The 24,764-nt window shown below is 38.1% G+C and overlaps 1 protein-coding gene and 1 pseudogene across 1 annotated transcript; one reads left to right on the forward strand and one right to left on the reverse strand.

The window, feature by feature from the left end:
• Window positions 1-2,431: 2,431 nt before the first annotated feature.
• LOC123234167 lies at window positions 2,432-3,416 on the reverse strand (annotated as a pseudogene).
• An 8,925-nt stretch (window positions 3,417-12,341) lies between these two features.
• LOC123234168 (probable E3 ubiquitin-protein ligase TRIML1) lies at window positions 12,342-13,472 on the forward strand. Its single transcript, XM_044660108.1, has one exon. The coding sequence runs from the start codon at window positions 12,342-12,344 to the stop codon at window positions 13,470-13,472; it is 1,131 nt and encodes a 376-aa protein (XP_044516043.1).
• The last annotated feature ends 11,292 nt before the right edge of the window (window positions 13,473-24,764 follow it).

The raw sequence follows: 24,764 nt of genomic DNA on the forward strand, positions 1-24,764 counted from the left end.
GAAAAACATATGATCATGTGGTTCAATGGGTACATAATTAAGGATTTTGGCTTTAAATGATCACTGTATTGAAAATGCTAATAATATGAAAATAGGTTTGGAACAATAACACATGTATATAACCACATGGAATTGTTTGTCAGCTCCAGGAATGGGGAGGGAAGAGGAGAGAGAAAGAACATAAATCATGTAACCATGGAAAAATATTCTTCATAAATTAATTAATTGATTGATTAATTTAAAAATAAAGAAATATAAACAAGGGAGAAGTTGTTATATGATAGGTATAAATATAAATCAAGATGTTATATGGGGCAGCTGGGTAGTTCAGTGGATTGAGAGCCAGGCCTAGAAATAGGAGGTCCTGGGTTCAAATCTGATCTCAGATACTTCCTAGCTGTGTGACCCTGGGCAAGTTATTTAACCCCCATTGCCTAGTCCTTACCACTCTTCTGCCTTGGAACCAATACACAGTATTGATTCCAAGCTGGAAGGTAAAGGCTTAAAAAAATAAAAAGATGTTATATATCTCCACTCTGCATCTACTGCCTGGTTTTTTTCAACTCCACAAAACAAGATGCTCCTCCCAAGTTAAGCTTCTTCCTTCTAATTTCAATATCATGATGCTAACTCAAGTCTTGATTGATCCCACCTCCCTTAACCTCTTCTCTCCTTTGATTAGAGAACTAAAGGAATGCCTTCCTTTATAGAGGGCAAAAATTAGACTCCACTTTGCATCTACTGTCTTCTCTGTTTTTTTCAACTCTATGGAACAAAATGCACTCCCTGCTATGCCTCCTCCTTCCTGCCTCATTTTATGTGTTGTCTCCTCCCATTCTATTGTAAGCTTCTTGAGGGCAAGGATCATCTTTTCTATTATTTTATTAACTGTATCCCCAGGGTTTAGTAGAGTTCCTGGCAAATAGAAGGTGTATAATAAATATTTATTGGATTAGATTATATGAGAGATATAGAAATGACAAGATTTGATGTTTGACACTTATTAGATACCAGGCTCAGACTATGACCAATCAATCAATAACTTACTGAGCAGTGTATCTAATGAGAGGAGAGATGTATAAGACATGATCCTTGCCAATAATTCATAATCTAGTTAGAGCAAGTGGGTGGTCATACATGGAATCATCAGTGAAAAAAACAGAATTACCACAAATATATATATATGTCTACATAAGCATTTAAACATATATATATGCTAGTAAAATGAAGCACATATAAAAAAGAATTACTCAGGAGAAGTAATGAAGAGAATGTTGTTGAAGAAATGTACGACCAGAAATAAAATGATCCTGGGTCCTGCCACATAACAAGAGTGAAGATAACTGATATGCTGTCTAAAAGCTCCGTTGGCATCCAACCAACATCAAGAGAACTCTACAAAAGCTCTCAATATACTAAGTAGATTTCTTGAGGCAGATTTATGGGAGGCCATGGATAAAAGGGTTGTAGGATTGACAGAAATGAAGGGGTGCAATTTATGCCATCAGAGGAAATGCTCACATCATTGAGATCACAGATCCACTGGAGGGTTGGGGCATAGCAAAATACTATTTATATCACAGACAATAAATACGAAAGGAGACAAATATGGCCTGGCATTATGAGAAAAGTTTTCATGTAGGAAATGGGACTTAACCTAGGGCTTAAAGGATATGTAAGATGTAACTAAATTGGAAGGAAGTAAAGAAAGATTTGGGGTTGTAGTAATAGAATAAGCAAAGGTTCAGAGGCAGAAATGAACATTTTACATAAGGAGATGACAGTAAGATAGCCTGGATAATTCAGCAGATTTATGTTAGAGTGCAATGGAAAATAAAGCTGCATGGATAAGGTGGCATTAGATCATACATGACCTTGAAAATCATGCAAAGTTTACATTTGGTGAGATATTCATGGGATCATAGGATTTAAAGCTGGAATAAACCTTAGGGGGTCATCTCAACCAACTCATTAAAAAGTCATGAGCAGAGCAGTAACATGATAAAAGTAATGTTTAAGGAAGATTAGCCTCGCATTGGTGTACAAGGATGACTTGGCTGTACAAATGATTACTGAAATTGAGGTAGTTTATAAAAGCTGCATTTCCTGTTGACTATTTGATAGAGAACAAAAAAAAGTTAACCTTCTTCTTTCTATTAATACATGTGTCTCCTACAGAATGAGTACCTCATCTTTTCTCTGTTCTGTCAAAATCCCACACAAAGTCTGAAACCAGTAAAAGGTTTGGCTATGAAGCCACAGACTAGGATTCACCTGGCCTTTCAGTCATCATTTCTTGGTGGACAGAATGGAAGGGATATTTAAAATGCCTAAAAAGAGCAGAGAAGTAAAATGAAAGAACAATTCTTCCAAGTAGGTATACTACAATGTTGCTTCTAAAAATAGACACCAGAGGAAAAATGAGCTCTTATTAATAAGGATGCCAATCTCCATACCTTAGTGTACATTCTAATCTCTTCTTATCATGAGTTAGATCCAAGGCCCAATCCACACCCTCCAAACAAGGAGTGCACTGGCCATAGCTCTTGTGTTTGCAGAACTCCATGAGGAGGACCATGACTTCCAAGTTGACAGTGACAGGAGCCATACTCACACCTATCTGAGCCTGGATCAGGCCATCAAAGTCAATCTTACAAACAGACTTGGGAATCAGAGTAGCAGAGGAATCTCCTGGCATCATGGCCATAAGGTTGACCCAGTTGCTGGTCACTCCCCCTTGAGCCCCACTGACATCTCCTCCTCAGTGGTGCACAGGTAGTTGACACATTTGGAGATGTTAAAGAGTTTCATGCCCCAGTTTTGCCCCAGGCCAAAGCTGGTAGATAAGGATCTGTCCAGGGGTCAATTGTGGGGAAATAGTCACTATCTCTACTTTGGCCATGGTGGTAGGGCAGCCAAAGACACCCAGGTCAGCAGAAAATGGTGGCTTTAAGCAGGGCTTGCCTTTGATGGACTTAATGAGCATCATTTCTTCTCCACAGATGAATCTCCCACTCCCAAACAACTCAAAGTCACAGCCAGACCCACAGGCATTCCTGCCAATGAGTTTGGCTTCATGGGCCTCCCCTGAAGGCCACCTGAATATTGGAGACTTCACTGCAAAACTCATCCCAAATGTAGATGTATGCAGTCTAGGCATCCATGGCACAACCCCATATTCAGTTGCCCTCTACCAGCTTGTGGGGATTTGTTTATTAAACTTTACTTAAGGCACCAAGTCTTGATCTCACTTAAAGATACAATCTGCCCCTTCAGCTGGATCTCCTTCATGTTATATCAGTTGCCCAGATTCTGAGCCCCTTTCAGCCTCCAATCATGGAAGCCATAGAGATGGTTGAAGATTTTTTATGGTCCTCATATTTTAGAGACCCGAATATTTTCTTGAGGGTTGCCATCCTACATCCTGGAAGGTGAGCCCAGTCAGGCTCCCCACCTACCCACCCCCCCTAAGGGCTGCTGCACCAGCATCATTTTGTAAGCCCAGGTTGGGAGAGGGTGGCAGGAGAAGGACTTTTAAACTACCAATGAATTTATCCTGCTACAACCCAATAAGCTTAAGCTAAAATCCTTATGCATACAAATTCATTTGAACAAAAGTAATCCATACATTCTCCTCCAAAGAACTTTATAATAACGCATCAAATTGAATTCTGGAGTGGCCTAACCAACAAAAGGTCAGGGGAGACATTTTTTTCCTGCCCAAGATAATTTAGGGGATTGGAAAAAAGGGCTGTGACAACAGAATCCAGGATGGCCCAGAGAGCATACAATACCACTTGTGGGCCTTGGAGACAATTATGAAGAGGGAAAATTAGGAAAAGAAATGAGAGTGATGTAAAATTTATGAAAGGAAATTAACATATTAGTTAAAAAGGCACAAAAATATTGTAGAAAAAAACTTTAAAAAGAATTGACCAAATGCAAAAAATGGTACAAAAACTTCCTGAAAAATTAATTCTTTAAAAATAAAAATCTAGTTCACATAGAAATCCTTTCAGCACAATAGTATTCCATCACCAACAGACACCACAATTTATTCAGCCATTCCCCAATGGATGGACACCCCCTCCTTTTCCAATTTTTTGCCATCACAAAGAGCGCAGCTATAAATATTTTTGTACAAGTCGTTTTCCTTATTGTCTTTTTGGGGTACAAACCCAACCAACAGTGGTATGGTTGGGTCAAAGGGTAGGCAGCCTTTTTAAGCCCTTTATGCATAATTCCAAATTGCCCTCCAGAATGGTTGGATTAATTCACAATTCCAACAGCAGTGTATTAGTGTCCTAATTTTGCCACATCTCCTACAACATATATCATTTTCCTTTGCTGCCATATTGGCCAGTCTGCCAGGTGTAAGGTGGTATCTCAGAGTTGTTTTAATTTGCATTTCTCTAATCAGGAAGGATTTGGAACACTTTTTCATGTGTTTATTTTGATTTCATCATGTGAAAACTGCCTATTCATGTGCCTTGATCATTTGTCAATTGGGGAATGGCTAAGTTTTTTGTAAATTTGACTTAGTTCCTTATATATCTGGGAAATTAAACCTTTGTCAGAGAATTTTGTTATAAAAATGTTCTTCCAGTTTGTTACTTTCCTTCTAATTTTGCTTGCATTGGTTTTGTTTGTACAAAACCTTTTTAATTGATATAATCAAAGTCATTCAATTTATATTTTGCAATGTTCTCTATCTCTTGCTTGGTCTTAAATTCCTTCCTTTCTCACAGATCTGACAGGTATACCATTCTTTGTTCACCTAATTTATTTATGCTTTCACTCTTTATATTTATGTCATTTATCCATTCTGGATTTATTTTGGTATAAAGGGTAAGATGTTGATCTAAACCTAATCTCTCCCATACTGTTTTCCAATTTTCCCAGCAATTTTTTGTCATATAGTGAGTTCTTATCCCCAAAGCTGGAGTCTTTGTGTTTTTTTTTACCTTAGTATTATCCCCTTTAGATCCTGCTCTATTCTTTTTCACTCTGTTCCTCTTCACCAGTATTTTGCTTTTTGGCCCTCCCAGTTCTCCGTCCCTTCAATTACTCCCCCACCCCCAATTCCCTTGTCTTATTCGGCTTTTATTTCTCTTTAGGTGGTGATGGAATTCTATACCTCACTGAGCATACTCATTTTTCCCCTCTCTGAGTCAGTTACAATGAGAGTAAAGTTTAAGCACTGCCCATCACCACCCTTATCCTCCCCTATCTTTATTCATTTTTCTCACCTCTTTATGTTATCTAATTTATCCCATTCTATTTCTCCCTTCCCTTTTTTCTCAGTTCAACCCTCTTTTTCAGCCCTTGATTGATTTTTACATGACATTCATATGCATACACATCATATCATACATACAGATCATTCCAAATCATCATATTTACATATCATATCATCATATATATCATATAATCATAATCAACTTACTTCTCCACCCTCTTTCTGAGTAAATTCCTTCTATATCTTCTCTACTACTAAGAGTAATTTTTGAGAATTACAGAAATTTTTCTTTCCCTGTAGACACATAAAATTTTTTACCTTAATGAGTCCCTTAAATTTTCTCTTTCTCATTTCTCTTTCTTGGCTTTTCTTGTGTCTTGTATTTGGCCTTCAAAATTTTTGTTTAGGTATGGCTTATTCCACAGAAATGCTTGGAAATCTTCTATCTTATTGAATGGCCTTTTTTCCCCTGAAAGAATATGCTCAGTTTTACTGGATAGGTGACTCTGGGTTGTAAACTCAAATCTTTTGCCTTCCTGAATATCATATTCCATGCCTGACAATCCTTTAATGTAGAGGGTGCTAGGCCCTGTGTGATACTGATTGTAGCTCATGGTATTTAAATGGTTTTTTCTGGCTGTTTGAATTATTTTTTCCTTGACTTAGTGGCTCTTGAATTTAGCTATTACATTCCTGGAAGTTGTCATTTGAGGATTTCTTTCTGGATGTGATATGTGAATTCTTTCAATTTCAATTTTATTTTCTTGTTCAAGGATATCTGGGCAGTTATCTTTAATAATTTCTTGTAATGTAATATCCAAGGTTTTTTCTTCTTCATCATGGCTTTCAAGTAGTCCAATAATTCTCAGATTGTGTCTCCTAGATCTATTTTCTAGGTCAGTTGTTTTTTCAATAAGATATTTCATGTTTTCCTTTGTTTTTTTCATTCTTTTGATTCTGCTTTATTGTTTCTTGATTTCTCATGAAATCATTAGTTTCTAGATGGTCAATTCTGATTTTTAAGACCTGGTTTTCCTCTGTCAGGATATGTTGTTCTCCTTTTTCAATGTTTGGCCAATTTCTTCTTGCATCACCTTCATTTCTTCTTGCATTATTTTCCTTTCTTCTTGTATCACTCTTATTTCTCTTCCCTACTTTTCCTCTATCTCTCTTAATTGGTTTTTGAAGTCTTTTTTGAGCTCTTCCAGACTCTGTGTCCAATCCATACTTTTCTTTTGGACTTTGTGTCTGTTTCCTTTGCTTTGGCTGTCCCCTCCTGTGTCTGTATCTTGCTTTTTGCCTCCATAAAATTTTTTTAGAGTTAGATGCTTTTTTTTATTGTTCGTTTTTCCTATCTAATTATAGGTAGGCTCTGTTTTCTGGGAAGTTGGGATACCCTCTTAAACTTCAGTCCTTCCTTGATTCTATTTTCAGCTTATTTTCTGGGTTGTTACTAGTTTACTAGATGGACTGAGGACTGAGAGTCCAAGAACCCCCTCCTCCTGATAAGTCAATTGACCCTTGAGATGCTGATAGCTTAAAGACTTTCCTCAGGCTTCAGTGTAAGCTTTTGATCTCAGTCTGAACTTAATCAGGTCAGGTGCAAATAAAATTCTATCCCTAGGTTTAGGCTCAAGTTTTTGGTCTCAAGGTGTTCTTGATTCAATCAGGCACACCCTTGATTTCCCTGTCCTGGAGCTCCACCCTTAAAAAGATCCCAGTGAGCCCCCCCCAAGAACTTTATCCTCATCCCAAGCCCAGATTGGGATTTCTGACTTCGCTCTTGGCCCACAAGGATCAGCCCCCTTCAGCTCAGATTGCCCTGGGCTGGGACCCCAGACTTCTCCACAGGTTTGGAATTTCGAGGGGTATGGGTTGGCTTGGACCACTATTTGTCCCAGTAGCATCTCACAATATGATTGTTAGCTTGAGCTTAAGTTTGGAAACTGTGAGAGCAGATATGGGCTGGGGTGGGGGGTTGTGGTTTGCTCTTGGCTCACTCTTTACTCACTGTTGTAACTCCTGCTAGCTCTGTTCCCCTCTCACCTCAGTTCCGCAGTTGGTCTCTGCCTACCTTTTGGGTTTTTCTCTTTTTTTGAAGGTTTTTTCAGCCTGTTTCCTTGTTGGTTCTTTCACTCCTATATTCATTTTGTGGTAATATTTTAATCTTGGCAGGAGAGAATTTTCATGGTGAAACAGCACTGCTATTCTAGTTACTCCTCTGTCTTGGCTCCACCTCCCTATGCTATGTCTTTGACTTCTTTAAGTAATTTCCAAGGAGACAACTGCTTCTTGAATAAATCATGTAAAGATATTGGTCACCAGAGCAGAGTGAATAATCCAACTTGACCAAAAATAAAGCCTCTACATTGTGGAAGGAGGTGTTCTAATTCTAAGCTCTTTTGCAATGGCAACACTTTGAGAAATTTCTCAACCTCCAGTCACCTGGCTACTTTTCCAGGCCTTTTAGATTCATCAAAAAGCATTTCATATAAACAAAGTAACAATATTCCAGTACTTGTCATCTCACTGGCTTCTCTCTCTCCCTGGAATATTTTTATCTTGGCAGCTAGTGGGCATAATGGATAGAGCTCTGGCCCTGGAATCAGGAACAACAGAGTTCAAATCCAGCCTCAGTAATTTATTTGTTGTATAATCTTGAGAAAGTTACTAACCTTCTATTGACTCAGTTTTTCAATAGTAAAATGGGGATGATAATAATAATAATTATGTCCCAGGATTATTGTGAGGATCAAATGAGATAATATTTAAGAAGTTCTTAACACAGTACCTGGTATATAGTAGGTACTACATAAATGCTACTTATTATTGTTATGGCACTTAGCAAAGTCATTTTATTCATATTTTATTATTCACAAAGAAGGGCAGCATGGCATAGAAAATAGAGAATTACTCTCAGATCCAGGAAGATCTGGGTTCAAGTCCCATCCTTGACACACAAGTTCCAATCTATAGCAGAAATGTTCTCAAATTTGTGTCATATACCAATTTGGCAGTGTAGTGAAATTTATAGACTTTCTCAGAATATTTTTAAATACATAAAATATATGGAATTACCAAAAAATAATTTATAATCAAATAAAGATGCAATTGTTTTTCTATATTCAAGTCCAGAGATCCTTGAAATCTATCCATGGAACCCTTGGAGAGCTATGGTTTCTAGGTTAAAAAACCCTATATCTAGGCTTCAGATACTTCCTAGCTGTGTGACCCTGGACAAGTTACTTAACCCCCATTGCCTAATCCTTACTGCTCTTCTGCCTTGGAACCAATACTTAATATTGATTCCAAAATGGAAAGTAAGGGTTAAAAAAAACAGCCTAATCTACAGTTAGACTATCTAATCCAACCTGATAAGGAAACAGAGCCCCATACTGGCTATATGACTAATCAAACACTTAACCTTTCAAAGCCTGGGCAACTCTCAATGACTATAAATTGGAGATTGAATAACAATCTCGTTCATAGAGTGTGTTTCCTCATTAGGAGTCCCCAAAACAATGAAATCACAATTCACATCCCAACCCTTCCTTCCCATATACTAGATTGAAAATCCTAGAGAATTCCCTCTAGTTTACACCTAAATTATAAGGAAAGGATCTAAATAAGACCTCACAAGGGCACAGGAGTTCTCACCACAAGCCCCTGTGCATAGAAACACTGAATAGAATTGGTCCTTCTCCCCTTTAACTTCCTGATTAATTTTTCACTTAAAATTTTTAATTAAAATCCTGCTCTAATGAAGTGAGAATGTGACCCTGAATCTCCAAAAGTTAGATCATTCTGGAAAAAGTTCTAACAGATTCTCTCAAAACAGGAAAGCATCAGGAAAATCCTGGGAACAGACTATACCTATTGCCTGAGAAAAAAGAGACTCTCCCACAGTAGATCAGCCCTCAGGTAAGGAACTTTCATCACTTATAACCCTGTCATATAAATCCTCTTTCCTCTTCCACAGAAATGGTGATGGAATAGCAGAAAGAACAATTAACCATAATAAATAAATAATTTAGCATTGGTGATGGAGAGAAAAATAGTAAAATTTTCAATGAAGAGTAACTACAACAAAGTAGAGAAACAAGTATATTCATCGTGATATTTTTACTATAAATAAATCCAGAAAATATTAAGGAGTTACAGCTAATGGGAAGAATGGTTTACAAATCCTCCTGAAATGAATAAAGAAATTGGCAGAGTTGGTATCATTATGTGTCCAAGGGCAAGAAGAAGCATGGGAAGAAGGGCCTGAATAGACTGAACATGTGAAACTTCTGCCAAGTAGGAGTACAAGGCTCTAATAAAAGAAAAAACACACCACTGCAGATTCAGTATAGTGGTCTGCTTTTTTTTTTCTTTTGATAATTGCTCTTTTTTTCTCCTTGTTTTCAGGAATGGCATTCTAGTACTCCTTGGCAAAAGGTGCATCACTGTACCTGATAGTATAAACTAAAATTCTGACATGAAGTTAACTACAGATCATTCATCAACATATATGGCAAAAGATGAAGTAGTAGAGAAATTGAGTAAAGAACTTGACCAGCTATTTTAAACTAAGTCGACCCATGCCTTGATATTTTATGATTTCAGTTTAAAGGAGGTAATAAGGGAAATGGGAAAATACACTGGAAAATATGGTTCATAATCAAGAAAAGAAAGAAGAAAAGCATTTAGATTACTAAGTTTCACATCTGGCTATCATGACTGCCTTTTACAATTAGAGATTGGAATGAAATGATCCAGTGGTTGAACAGGAGAGAGAATCTCCACAGTTAGCATATGCCAGAGAAAACGGAAAGTTGGTGAGCCCTTACTACCCATTAGGCCTTCTATGAAAGAGACTGTATATAGACATAGGACAATCCCTAGGGTCATAATATCCTCCTCATGCAGCTCTATAACAACTGAAAGAACGATGCTGACAAATCGGAAGATCAGATTTTGTCTTTCCCAGCATACCTGAATGATGGTTTTCTATTTTTGCAAAAGACTTCATGATTGGAAGAGAGACACAGAATGAAAACAGAATGACTTAGGAAATAGGGAATTGGTAATAACAGCATTACCATGGATAATACTTCCATTCCCCCAATACCTTGAAGACAGTGCAAAACTTAATAATTCCAACAAGTTCAAGGACTAGCTTTTAGTTTCTTAGAGCAACTTGATTGCCCTAAAACAGGTCCCAGTATCTATACTCCTAATTCTGGCAGCTCTACAATAATCAGACATCATAAAACTACCTAATGAGGTTGCCTGGGGCAAGGGTCCTAGGACAGTGGGTATAAGGGAGAGTGACATGACATGACATGAGAGTGACATGACACACGAGAGTGGAGCAAGAAGAAAGTATAACACATAGGGAATCCAGTTGTTCCACTTGTCCTTACAAAATATTAATAAGACTCAGAAGATCTCCAATATATTGGATAGTTCCTCCATGGAGCATTTACAGAAAACTATGACAATGGGGGCAGCTTGGTAGCTCAGTGGAGTGAGAGTCAGGCCTAGAGACAGGAGGTCCTAGGTTCAAACCCGGCCTCAGCCACTTCCCAGCTGTGTGACCCTGGGCAAGTCACTTGACCCCCATTGCCCACCCTTACCAATCTTCCACCTATGAGACAATGCACCAAAGTACAAGGGTTTGGAAAAAAAGAAAGAAAAAAGAAAACTATGACAAGAAACATGGGAAGAGTCATATGAATTGTTTCAGAGTGAAACATAACCAGTCTAATTACTAAGCTATTTGTTGTCTGATGAAGAAACAATGAGAGAGAGAGAGAGAGAGAGAGAGAGAGATTGATGGATGGATGGATGGATGGATGGATAGATTAATTAGATTGATAGATATAGGTGATAGACAAATAAAGGAATATTGCATGATAGAATAGAGAATCAAATGATAATGAAAAGAAAAGGTACTGACTGCTATCCATAATCTCAGCTCCAGATATCTGGACTAGGTCCAGGGCCAGGACAAGACCGCTGGTAAAAGACTCCTTACAGGACTTCCCCTAAATAACTGCAGCCCAAACTGTTTTTCTAATACTTTCCTTCTTCACTCTCCAGTTTACTGAATCCATGACCAAGAACCAGTATCAGTGTCACTCTACTAGTTCCTTCAAATTATAACACATCACCCTCAGAAAAGCTGACATGAGATCATCGGGCACATTAGGATGTAATTAATACTTTAATGACTGCATTCCAAAGTATTTAGTTCTGCCTCTAGATCAAGGTACTGCTGTGCTTTGAGTGAGATTCTAGATTTAAAAAAGGACCACAATAAAAATAAATAAATAAAAAGGTGATTCAGTGGATTGAGAGTCAGGCCCAGATCCTTTGAACCCAGGTCTACTCTTCTACTTTGGAAAAATAACACACAGTACTGATTCTAAGATGGGAGATAAGGGGTGTTTTTTTTAAGTACCACATCAGCCACAATGTACTTCTGCTACAATTGGAAAGATATCTACAAAAAACATTGCATTAATAAACAGGTTATATCAAATATGATGTGTGTAAGCAAGAAAATGGGAAAGTACAGAGGAAGGAGGGATAGAAGATTGAGGCAAGTCATTTGTCAAAATAAACTTTTATTGATAACTTCTCTTTTTATATTTCTTTTCTCCCTTGTGTAGACTTTCTTTCCAGGAATTACCACATCAGAGAAGTAACCTGAAAACAATACTACTATTGTCAACAGTATCTACAATGAAACCTAAATACTAATATCCTTTGCTGGTAGAGCTCAAGGGAAAGAGCAAACATCTATCCTAAGAGGAATATCAGAGGGCAAAATCAGAAACTTAGAACCATAGAGGTCAAGGACATAATTGAAAACTTCAAAAAAGGACTCAGTTGCTCCATCTGCACTGAGTATTTTATCAGCCCAGTGTTGCTCAAATGTGGCCATAGTTTTTGTTTAGAGTGTATTCAGCAGTGCAGGGGAGGAGCAGATGGAACAATAGCCTGCCCAGATTGCAGAACAGTCCAGAAATACAGTGATTTGGTGCCCAACAAGAGACTGAATAATCTGTCCATCACTGGAAAAAAGCTCAGGCCTCTTTTACTACAGACTATGATGGGCCAGATCATCTGTGGTCAACATGGGGAAAAAAAGAAGTTCTTCTGTGAGGAAGACCAGATAGCCCTCTGTGATTCCTGCTTATTAGCTCCAGAGTACAAGGATCACCAAGTCTTTTCCTTGGAAGTGGCTGGTGAAAAGTGCAAGGAGAAGCTGCAGGAGATAAGGAACAAGTTACAGGAAAAAGAAGAGCAATTTGAAATTGCATTGAATGAAGTGAGAATGAGAAAAGAAGAGTGGGAGAAGCTTATACATACTCTTACACAGTCAGTTATATCTAAATATGAAAAAGTGCACCAGCTCTTATGCGATGAGTTTCTATGCCTACAAAAAGTAGAAGAGAAATATAGAGACATCTTGGAAAAACTCAAGGACAACAAGGCCAAAGTATTGCAGCAGATCCAAAAGCTACAAGAAAAGATATTAGAACTGAAGGAGAATTTGGATGAGGCACCCTTGGAAATTCTCCAGGTTACAAAAATCATCTTGGAAAAAAATGAAGAGCTGCTACATATAAATCCAGAGGAAATTACCTCTCCCTGGAGCATCTGTGCCATCCCATGTATAAGAGAAATGCTCATGATCTACCAAGAGAATATAACTTTTGATCCTGAAACAGCCAATCCTCATCTTTTTCTTTCTGTAGACTTAAAGAGTGTCAAGTATGGAAGAATCCCTCAGGACCTGCCTGATAATGATGAAAGATTTGATGAAGCTCTCAGTATATTGGGAGCCCAGACCTTCACCTCGGGTATTCACTATTGGGAAGTAAAAGTTGGTGATAACACAGAGTGGGAAGTGGGCATCTGTAAAGATTCAATCAGCAGAAAGGGGCAACTTTCAAAATCGCCTGAGGATATAACTACCCTAGAAGGATTCAAATCAGGAAATGATTTCTTTATTAAGAGATCATATTACAGTTGTATAAGCCAGCCTATAGAAGAGGTGGGCATTTTTGTTGATTGTGATGAGGGAATTGTTGCATTTTGCAATGTCAAAGACAGAGCCCTTATCTATAGTACCTCCAAAATAGCTTTTCAGCATCCTCTTCGCCCTTACTTCTCTCTTTGCTTTCCTAAGGAAGAAAGTACTTCTGGATCACTCATTATTTGCCCTTTTGATCAGTAGAGGACTGCCAATGTTGTTAATTACTATGGGATACTCTTAATGACAACTGAAAATGACATTGAAAATTACTTTCTTTTTTAACTTTTTTGCATATTTTGTATATATTATATGAAACATTAAAGTTATATATAATTGTCAAAAGAAAGAATCAGATTAATGGGATGTAGATGAGACGAGGATGACAGACTGTAAGGTCACTAAAAAGACACCAAACTATGAGTCCCTGCAAAACCAATAATGGTGCCAGAGAACTAATAATAAAATATACCTCCTTACTCTTGGCAGAAGGTAGGAGTATGTCTACAAGGGAATAATGTTACATATATTAATTCATTTTACTTAATGGTTTTCTTAGTTACAAGGTAGGGCTAAATTCTAGGGTATTCGGAGGAATGCAGAAATGACATATGAAAAACAATACATTAATTACACCCTACTTTTAAAAAGAAAGAAATGTGGACAAGAAGCACAGATGAGATATAGGCAAGTTGCAACACAGACTGATTGAGGAAGTACTGATACTGCTGAAGTCACAGTCACAATGAAGTGCCAAAATGTACAAGCTCTTCTGCACACACTTTATTTCCCCTGCTGGATGGTACATTTCATCAGGACTTATTACCAAAGCTTGCTCATGTGTGTATAAACCTACCACAATGCTTTATGCTTTGAGGTATTCTGTAAATGTCCAATATACAAGGTGTCTAAAAGTCAGTCCAATTTTTAAGCTTTAATAGCTAGAAATTAATTAAAATGTTATCTAGATTATTAACTATCCCTTCCTTTCGGCTCAGTGCCACTTGCAAATTTGAAAAACATGCCATGGATGTTTATTATTGTCATTACTAAAAATATTGAACAACATAGGGTCAAGCAAGAATTCCTGGGGTTTTCCATTTTACAAAGTTGACATCAAAGTATTCATTTAACATTTAATTTAACGGCTTAAAATCTTGAGCTTTATTCGCTTAAAGCTGCACTAAGACTTTGAGAACACGCTGTAGAGTATATGTTTGTTAGATCAATGACATGCAAGCATGCATGAATGAACAACGACCTGCTTGCCCCTATAGTTTCTAGGAAAATGAATACTTTTGTACATGTCTACGTATAACGTATCTTTTTTTTTTAAAGGATAGGATAGCACGATTGTTTAAATTGCAATAAACATTGCCCAGCTTTGATTCACAAAATGCTGAAGAAACCAAAAAAGTACTGTTTGACAAGCAGACAGCAGATATCCTTTGTGTACCAATGGGACCTACCCAAAAGATATGTAAAAAGCCTGTCTTGGTGTAGTTTAAACACAGAATGTGATATTTAATTTAATTGATGCTTGGGAAAATTTCCTTACAATTAGAACTGTCCATATACTAAGCAAGAAAAGATCAAAATAGGTAATAATTTAGGCATATAAGATGATGAAATATGCAAATTAGGGGAACATAGAATAGTTTTCTTCTCAGATCTATAGATAAAGGAAGAATTTATGCCCAAATGAGATAGAAAGCATTACAGGATGCAAAATGGATTATTTCGATTACATCAGATTTAAAAGGTTTTGAACAAATAAAAGCAATGCAACCAAAACTAGAAGGACAGAAGAAAACTGGGGAGGGTGTTGATTTTACATCAGGTATATAAAGAATATTTATGAGTCAAATTTATAAGAATAAGAGTCATTTCCCAAAAGATAAATGGCCAAAGTATATGAACAGGCAATTTTCAGAAGAAGAAATCAAAGCTAGCTATAAGTCATGAAAAAATGTTCTACACTACTGATGAAACTTGGAGTAACAATCTCACACATAACATATTGGCTGATATGACAGCAAAGGAAAATGACAACTTTTGGAAGGGATGTGGGGAAAATTGGGACAGTACCATACTGTTGGTGGGATTGTGAACTGATCCAACTATTTGGGAGAATGATTTAGAACTATGCCCAAAGGGCCTTGAAAACTGTGCATACCCTTATATCCCCAATACTACTACTAGATCTGAATCCCAAAGAGGTAAAAAGGAAAAGAAAAAGACCTATATATGTAAGAATATTTATAGCAACCCCTTTTGGGGTGGCAAAGAATTGGACATTGAGGGAATACCTATCAGTTGAGGAATAGCTGAAGAAGTTGTGGTATGTGATTGTGATGGAATGCTATTGTGCTATAAGAAATGATGAGCAGGATGTTGTCAGAAAAACCTAGAAAGACTTACATGAACTGACGAAAAGTGAAGAGAGCACCAGTGTAACCAAAATTAGAAGGAAAGCAACAAACTGGGGGAAAAATTTTATAACAAAATTCTCTGAAAAAGTTTTAAGTTCCCAAATATATAAGGAACTAAGTCAAATTTGCAAAAAATCAAGACATTCCCCAGTCAACAAATGGTCATGGGACATGAATAGGCAATTCTCAGATAAAGAAATCAAAACTATCAATAAGCACATGAAAAAGTGTTCTAAATCCCTCCTGATTAGAAAAATGCAAATAAAAACAACTCTGAGGTACCACCTCACACTTAGCAGATTGGCTAACATGACAGCAAAGGAATGTAATAAATGTTGGAGGGGATGTGGCAAAATTGGGACACTAATACACTGCTGGTGGAGTTGTGAATTAATCTAACCATTCTGGAGGGCAATTTGGAATTATGCCCAAAGGACTTTAAATGACTGCCTTCCCTTTGATCTAGCCATACCACTGCTGAGTTTGTAACCCAAAGTGTAACAGTGTGAGATAAAGAAAAATACTTGTACAAAAATATTCATAGCTGCACTCTTATGTGGTGGCAAAAAAATTATAAAACAAAAGAGTGTCCATCGATTGGGGAATGGCTGAACAAATTATGGTACCTGATGGTGATGGAATATTAGTGTGCTAAAAGGAATAATGAACTGGAGGAATTCTGTATGAACTGGAAAGACCTCCAGGAATTGATGCAGAGCGAAAGGAGCAGAACCAGGAGAACATTGTGCACAGAGACTGATACATTATGGCACAAAACTGAATGTGATAGACTTTTCTACTAATAGCAATGAAATAATCCAGGCCAACCCAGAGGAACTCATGAGAAAGAACGCTATCTGCATCCAGAGAAAGAACTGTGGAAGCAGAAATGCAGAAAAAAACAACAACATATGATCGATCATGGGGTTCAAAAGGGATATGATTGGGGTTTTGGTGTTAAAATATCTCTCTACTGCAAATATAAATAACATGAAAATAGGTTTTGAACACTCATACATGCATAACCCAGAGGAATTACTTGTCAGCTCTGGGAGTGGGGAGGGAAGAGGAGTGGGAAAAATCATGAATTATGTAACCATGGAAAATATTCTAACTAAATAAATGAATTTTTTAAAGAAGCTTGAAAAAGAAAGTTTGAAGGGTGATGCTACAGATATGGAATGTTCAATGCACTTTCAGATGATTTCACTGTATTGTTAATTTTGCCTAGTGGTTTTTCTTTGTTACAAGAGAGATCTCATGAAATGGGAGTAATATGGATATGTCACATACTTAACCTCTAGTATATTCTACTACCTTATTCATTGAATTTAGCACATGGCTTCACCATCTTCCCCCAAACCCAACATCAACCTATGATGATTCTTTACTCACTCTGGTCTCTTAGTACTCCAACCTCCTCAACTCCACTAACCTCTTTATCCATTCTTACCATCCAAAGGGAAAGTCACAATCTACTGTTCTTTGCTCACAACCTCCTGTCTAATGACCTCTTCTACCTTCTTGCTCTTTCTAAACTTGTTCTTTGCCCTTATCATGATCTCTAGTCCCTCATTCTACCCTGTTCTCCAAGTTTATAACTACTGTTAAAGCTTTACTTTCTTCCTTTCGCAATCATTTCAACAAGTTATTGTCACCTGTCCTTAAATTCCTGGTCCTAGTAACATTTTTGTTTCTGCCCTATTTTCTTCCCCACCCTGGGACACTCCCAATATGCATCTTCTTTGAAGCTTCTCTGGAGTCACCTTCACCAAACCTGGAGAAAGATACAACCTTGCACGAGAACTCATACCAATATCAACTAGTACTTCTTACTCCATGGGAATCCTTTTTCTTTTTCTTTTTTTTTCATTTTCTGAAACCAGCTCCCTTCTCCACTCCTCATACATTCCAAACCCTGAATTCCAGCCACCAAGTCCATTCTTCATCCTTACAATACCAGATGATCCTACCTTTTATTTTACTGGAAAGACTGAGACCCTATGTCCTGACTTTCATTATCTCCCTACTTCTTTATCTCTTAGCTTCTACTGGTTAAAGAAAAGTGGTTCATTTAAGAGACTATTGTTCACTTGTAGGATCAAAGAACAAGGCAACCCCTTTTTTAAAACCACAGCTAACTTTTCCAGACCCTGTCCTTGATTATACCTCCTTTAATGAGATCTTACTAAACTGATCATTCTCTCTCATCTTCAGTATCACAGGGTTCTTCCTCTATTCCTTCAAACACACTTCATCCTAATCTTAAAAAAAAATTTTCCTTTCCCATACTATACTTCAAACTAATAATAGTGTCTACCTCCGAAGGTTATTGAAAGGATCAAATACTAATACTTATAAATAACTTCACTAACCTTAAATCAAATAATGCTATTATTTTTGTTGGTTTTATTTGAAATAGCCTTCAAGAACACAAAGCTATTTCCTTATCATGATGAGGTACCAGTTAATAATTCTAACATTTAATTATAAGATATTTTCCTTATAATAACCCTTTCAGGTAGGTAGTATGAATATTATCCAACCAATTTTACAAAAGAAAAAACTAAGACTCAGAGAGATTGGGTAGCTTTCCTGCTATCAAATAACTAAGTGGTATTGTAATCAGGACTGAAACCCCAGTTTCCTAACTCCAAGTCCAATGTTTCATCTATCACATAATGCAGCTATTCATGATTCTACAGTGGCTTCTTCAATTGCTCCTTCTCAGTCTCCTTCTTTAGCCTCATAATTGCAGATGCCTCCCAAGGCTCCGTTCTTAGTCATCTTAGCTTCTTTCTCTATAATCTTTCCCTTGGTCATTTCATCAATTCCTATGGCTTCACTTGGAATCTCTCTGCAGAGGACTTCCAGGTCACTACATGCAATGTATTAACCTCTTCCCCGATACAGACTACTCTCTGACTTAGTAGACTGTATTTGAGAGACGCTATGGTCAGAAATTCATTACCATAAGGCCAACCTGTGGTCAAGCCTCTAAGTTGTTTTGGCCAATCTTCAGAGGACACTAGATTACCAGACTTATGTTCAAAGCTTTTCCACCTTCATTGTTCTGTGGATGTCTCTATCTGGATGTTCCTCTTGCACTTCAAACTCAAGATTTCCAAAACCAATTTCAAGACCTTTCCACCTAACCCTGCCCCTCCTCTAAACGCTGCTCTTCCTGTTCAAGGTACCACCATCCTCCCACTTATCAAGCTTGAAACCTCAGACGTGTTTCCTCAAGGACGCTGAAACCACACCTGAAGTTTAGGGGTGGTTCAGGTGGCTCAGGCATGTGCCATATTAGAGATTTTAAAGCTTTCCTAAGATAGCTTGGGGCTACATCACAAATTTGCCCAATAGAGTAAGCCAATGAAGAGATGCCACGTGGTACCAAAAGGACCCAGGATGCCAAGGGGGAGGGGAAGGAGATATACAGATCGAATCCCTGGATGCCTTCCCAGATGTCCACATCCTGGGTAAGGCACACAGTGACATGCCCACATTGGAGAAGGCTGCCAGGAATCCCAACAATGCAGGCACACCCTTCCTGAACCTTGGAAGCTCCCCTGGGTCTCATTTGCTTTGAGAAGGCAGCTGAAACAGCCACAAAGCTCTACAACCTCAACCAGTCAAAGGGAACAACATTAAAATTCCCTCATTCTCAGCCTTACATTCCTGCACTGTATATCGCCCCTGAATACTCATGATGGTGGCAATAGACAGCTCAGTTTAAAGCAGCTTGGTGCTGATCCTTGCCAACTGCTGGCTATACTCACAAAAATATGGAGCATAAACATAAAGTGAGTAAATACAAATGTATATAATGAAGCTAAATACAGGGCAGCATGGGAGGGAGGGCACTAGCATTTGGGAGCAGATAATGAAAACAGGAGCTATATCTTAAAGAGTGGGAGACTATGAATCAGAGGTAAAGCAATGAATTCTGAAAATGGGAGATAGCCATCCATAGGAGGTAGAGTGTCATGTGTGAGAAACAAAAATCCTGGCTTAACTCCAGAGTTGGGGTGGGGGCGTGATGTCAGATGCGGCTGGAATGATAGACTGGGCCAAGGCTGGAAAGGGCTTTAAAAGTTAAAAAGAGAAATGTATATTTTATCCTAGAGGCAATGGGAAATGTTGGAGTTTGGAAGTAGTGAAGTTATATGGCAAGACCCGCACTTAAATAAAATTGCTCTCCCAGCTCTATGGAGGATGAAGTAGAATGGGCAGAAATGTAAGAAAGGCAAAGCAATAAGGTGACAATTACTACAGTCGAGGCCAGAGGTGATGCGGGTCTCCACTAAGTTAGGAGCTGTATGAGTATGGAAAAAAGGTCAATTGAGAGAGAAACTGGAAAGGCAGAAAAAAGGCAAAACTGAGCAACTGGCTGGATATACAGAAGGAGGGAGAGTGAAGAGACAGGAATAATGCTCAGCTTTAGGATCTAGCATGTAGACGATAGGAAGTGGAATTCATGTTGAATGCCCTCAATTTTCTTGGAAAAGAGATAGACAAGATCCTCAGCTAAGAGAAGGGCAAGGGAAGGTAGGGAAGGCATAAGGAGGGGGTAGGAGAAGATTTGGAATAGTGTCTGTAGGATGTGAGATAAGGCATTTTGTTTTGACCTACTTTCTAGACTTATTTCAAGCTATTTCCCTTCATATTCTGAGTTGGACAATTAGTTGTACCCCCACCTCATCCAATGCTCTTAGATCTTCATAGTTTTAATCTCCATGTAGAACTCACCTTTCTCCTCATTTTTGTCTGCTGAAAGATCCAGCTCAGATCTCCCCCCCTTATCCTGCTAGGGGTCTTTCCTCCCTCAAATTGTCCTCGATTTCTTTATCTAGAGCTCTTGGTTCTACCATGTTCTCCCTCACATCTTATTTACTTGTGTCCATGGCATTTGTTCCATGCTAGATAATATAATCTGTGGCAAGGATTGTCAGTTTACATTTGACTTTCCTCAGCACCTAGAACAGTGATTTCCACATAGAGTAGATACGTTTAAAATGCTCATTCAGTTTAGTGTAATGGGTAGAGTGTTGGGCTTGAAGTCAGAAAGACCTCAATTCAAATTCTGCCTTTATCATGAAACCTAGTTGCTTTATGAGTCTGGGCAAGTCATTTACCTTTCTCAGCCTCAGTTTCCTCATATGTAAAATGGGGATAACAGCACCTACTTGTGAGGATCAAATAAGATAATTTGTGCAAAGTGCTTTGCAAACCCTCAGAGTGTAAATAGAAATGTTAGGTGATATACTCATTTCCTGTTTTGAAAGAAAGGTTTTTCAGTCATAGCAAAAAAGAATGGGAATTGAAAAATTGGCATTTCAGGCCGTAACAGATTATCAATCAAAACCTTATGGGGTGAATTTAACAGTCAGTAGGTGAGGTTGGAAGAAGGAAATGGAATGCAGTATAGGCACCGACGGCAGAAAAGAGGTAAGAAGAAAGATAAACTATGCTGAGCTTACAATTTATCCTGGACTCAACACTCACAGTCTACTCAAAAAGTATTTATTAAGGGGCAGCTGGTAGTTTGATGAATAGAGAGCCAAACCTAGAGACCAGAGGTCCTGAGTTCCAATCTCGCCTCAGACACTTCCTAGATGTACCCTGGGCAAGTTACTTAACTCTCATTGCCTCATTAGCTCTTGCCACTTTTCTGCGTTGGAACGGATACTTAGTATCAATTCTGAGATAAAAGGTTAGGATTTAAAAAAAAAAAAAAACAGGAGTTTTTACTATGTGCTCCTTATCTCATAACCTGCCACAAGTTGTCAGCCCTGATCTAGGACAACCTTTGCAGAGTCACAAGTAGACATTTTTATACACAGGTTGAGGGGCATAAAGATCTCTGAGGTTTGGATGGGGGAGGGAGACATAGTGACATGAAGCTGCCTTGCAGGAGAGAATACACGGATCACAAACTGTCACATTAACATGACAGAGAAGGAGTCCTTCAAATATTCAGGCATCTTCTGGTGCTGTCTCTAATTAAAGCAGAAGAGCCACTGACAATAAGCCCTGATGATAAATTACTGACTTGCCTTACTTTAATAATAATAGTATTCTTTAAAACATGGAAGAGACAATCAGAGGAAACTACTACTGTTCTGCTATTCAATAAGGAGTAGGAAAGAATTAAAGAAACCCTGGGAGAAAGTCGCCATACCATCTTATAATTCACTGTAGATAGAAATTGGTGGTGGAAGGGTGAGGGGAGTTTTGGAATTACTTGTAAAATGCTCACTAGCAACGACAACATCACCACTGCTCTCACCTGCTGATTTCTGGGCCCTCTTGCATCACCTCCCACCAGATGCTCTTATTTCCCATGTGGAGACTACTAGAAGCTCAAGAATTTGCCGTTCACATATACGGATTCTGTTTGAGTTTACATCATTATCGCTCTTCAATACTGGCATCAGAGGGCACAGGGAAGGCACAAAGGCCCAGATTCCCACATGGACAGCTCAACTCAAAGTTCAGTACAAAGCCAGGCTGCCTTGCCCTAGCACTCGTTCCTTCTCCCATTCACAGTCATGGCTCTAAGCTTCTAGACACTTCCTTATTCTCTCCTATGCACAGGCTCTAATTTCTCCATTCACACATACCCTGCGATGGACAAGATCCAAGTTCCTGGACACCCTTCTTGCACACACCGCTTCTCATCTCACAATAGGAGTACTGTTCTCTCTCACTGTCATGGTTCCTCTGTACCCATAATTCCCTCTTTCCTCTCATAAAGACTCTCCACTTACTGGTTCACACAGCCTGAGGCTGATGTCTACCAACTTTTCTAACAGCAATGTCAGGGGTACACCTTAGTGCTTCCTAAATAGCCCAGGAAATAATTAGTAGTTGTAGGCAGCTGTATTCCCTCTTGGCCGCTGGGGCAAAGCTGAATGGTCTTCAGATGTTTTCAGAGGAAAGTCAGTCATTGTTAAATATTTAAACTGAATTTTGAGAGTGCTAATAATCAAAGAGTTCAGAAAAAGGACACATAGAAGCTGATGGACTAAAATTTTTAGGGGATAAATCATCCAAAGAGATAGGAAATTCACAAGAAGAAAATTCTGAGGCTACAAAGACAAAGGATTCTGATGAGGAAAGAGTAAAAAGAGACCCAAAGTGGATGCATTTTTGGTCAAGTCGCACTGAGATTTTAAAAAGAAACATACAAGAAATGAAAGGACAAGTGAGTAAAAATGAATAAAATAGAGTGATGTGATTCTGTAGGAAAAGCATGAGCACAAAAGTTCAGAGCAAATGGAAGCTGATAATAAATGCAAAGAACAATAAAACAGGGTTGGGGGGTTATGTGGAGAAACGAATACAATCAAAGAAGAGGGATGGTCACTGGTGTGGTTGAATAATACATTTTAAATAATCCTTTAATATTTATAAAGTGGTTTGTAATACATATTACACATGTATTCAAATATATAATACATATTTATAATATACAATAATATGAAATTGTAACATGGAAATGGCCCCCTAGAATTCTGGGTTGAGGCTTGACCCTGTATCTTACAGGAATTCCACCCTGCCGTTTCCATGTTACAATAATACATAGTCTGTTATTTGCAATATGTGATTATATATGATGTTATGACATATAATTCATATCTCATATATGTTTCTAGATAGTATATAGAATATATTTCATAGAATTGTCTCAAAGATTTATAGTACATATTATCTCCTTTGAGCCTCACAATTCATTCAACAAGGATTTATTAGGTTTCTACTATGTGCTAATCACTATGGAAGGCATTTTGGAGGCACAAAGCCAAAAACAAACAAAAAAAAACCTGCCCCTACTTCGAGGGGATTAGTTTCTGCTGAGGAAAAATAAGTGAATATAGATAAGTAAATGCAAAATATACATGAAGAAAATAGGAAATAATTTCTGAGAGGAGGATACCAGCAACTGTTGGGATCAGGAAATATCTTACATAAAAGGTAGTACAAGTATCCCTTCCACATCATGGCCTTCTCCAAAACGGTTTTGATAAGAAATCTCAGCATAAGAAATTAAATGGAAATTTGAAGGAGTTTTGCAGAAGCTGCGGGTGACACAGAAAAAAAAAAATAGAAACCTTATAGCCTATGAGCAGATACTTAACCAAATTTTACAATTAGGTATTGTAAACACCCCATAAAAGAAAAAAAATCAGACTTCTTCTCTGGTTTGAAGGGAAGGCAGTTATGGGGGGGGGGGGGGCACCGTGCCCCTAACCTGGAGATGCAGAACAGACTGAACCTTTAAAAGAAACTAAGGATTCTCGCAGGTGCATGTCAGGAAGGACTACATTCCAAGCCTGGGAGACAGTGTGTGTAAAGATGAGAGATATGTACGTAGATGTATGTAGAGATGAGAGAGGGATGTAATCCATGGGCAACAAGAACAGTAGTCAGTTAGGTGGGACATTAGCCTTTCTGAGAATAATATGAAATTAACCTGTAAAGGTAGGTTGGAGCCAGACTGTGAAGTGCTTTAAATGCCAAGCAAAGAAATTTCTATTTTATCCCAGAAGCAACTGGCAGCTACAGGAGTTTCTTAAAGAGGGAAATGGCATGGATAGATGCCTTATGGCTTAGAAAGATGCATTTGGAAGATAGATAGAGGATGGAGTTATTATTGCCCCTATTTTACAAGTTAAGAAACCGAGGCTTACAGAGGTTGCATTGACTTCCACGGGGTCAGATAATTGTCAGGTGTCAGAAGGAGGATTTAGACCCAGTCTTCCTGATTCCAAGGGAGAATGGCCATTTGCTGGAGATGAAGATAGAATATATGTCAAGGTACGACTGGATGGATGGCCCTTCCAATTCTGGGATTCTGGGAGTCTATTAACAGAAATCTAAAGTTAATTGTCAGACTAATTAATCAAGTGATTAGCCCAGATTTATTTTTTAAATGGGTAAATCCTCAACTAAATTCAGTGACTAAGAATTCTCAATAGAGGGCAGTTCTCCACAAAACTGTGCTATATGTGAAATGTGGTTCTTTTGTGCTAGTGGAGTTGATTAGGCTAACAACTTA

Source organism: Gracilinanus agilis, chromosome 2, assembly GCF_016433145.1.
Source record: "Gracilinanus agilis isolate LMUSP501 chromosome 2, AgileGrace, whole genome shotgun sequence".
Classification (NCBI taxonomy): Eukaryota; Metazoa; Chordata; class Mammalia; order Didelphimorphia; family Didelphidae; genus Gracilinanus; species Gracilinanus agilis.

Bases quoted from the DNA above. Each gene is read 5' to 3' on its own strand.
- LOC123234168 (XM_044660108.1), top strand. From the start codon at position 12,342: ATGGGCCAGATCATCTGTGGTCAACATGGGGAAAAAAAGAAGTTCTTC.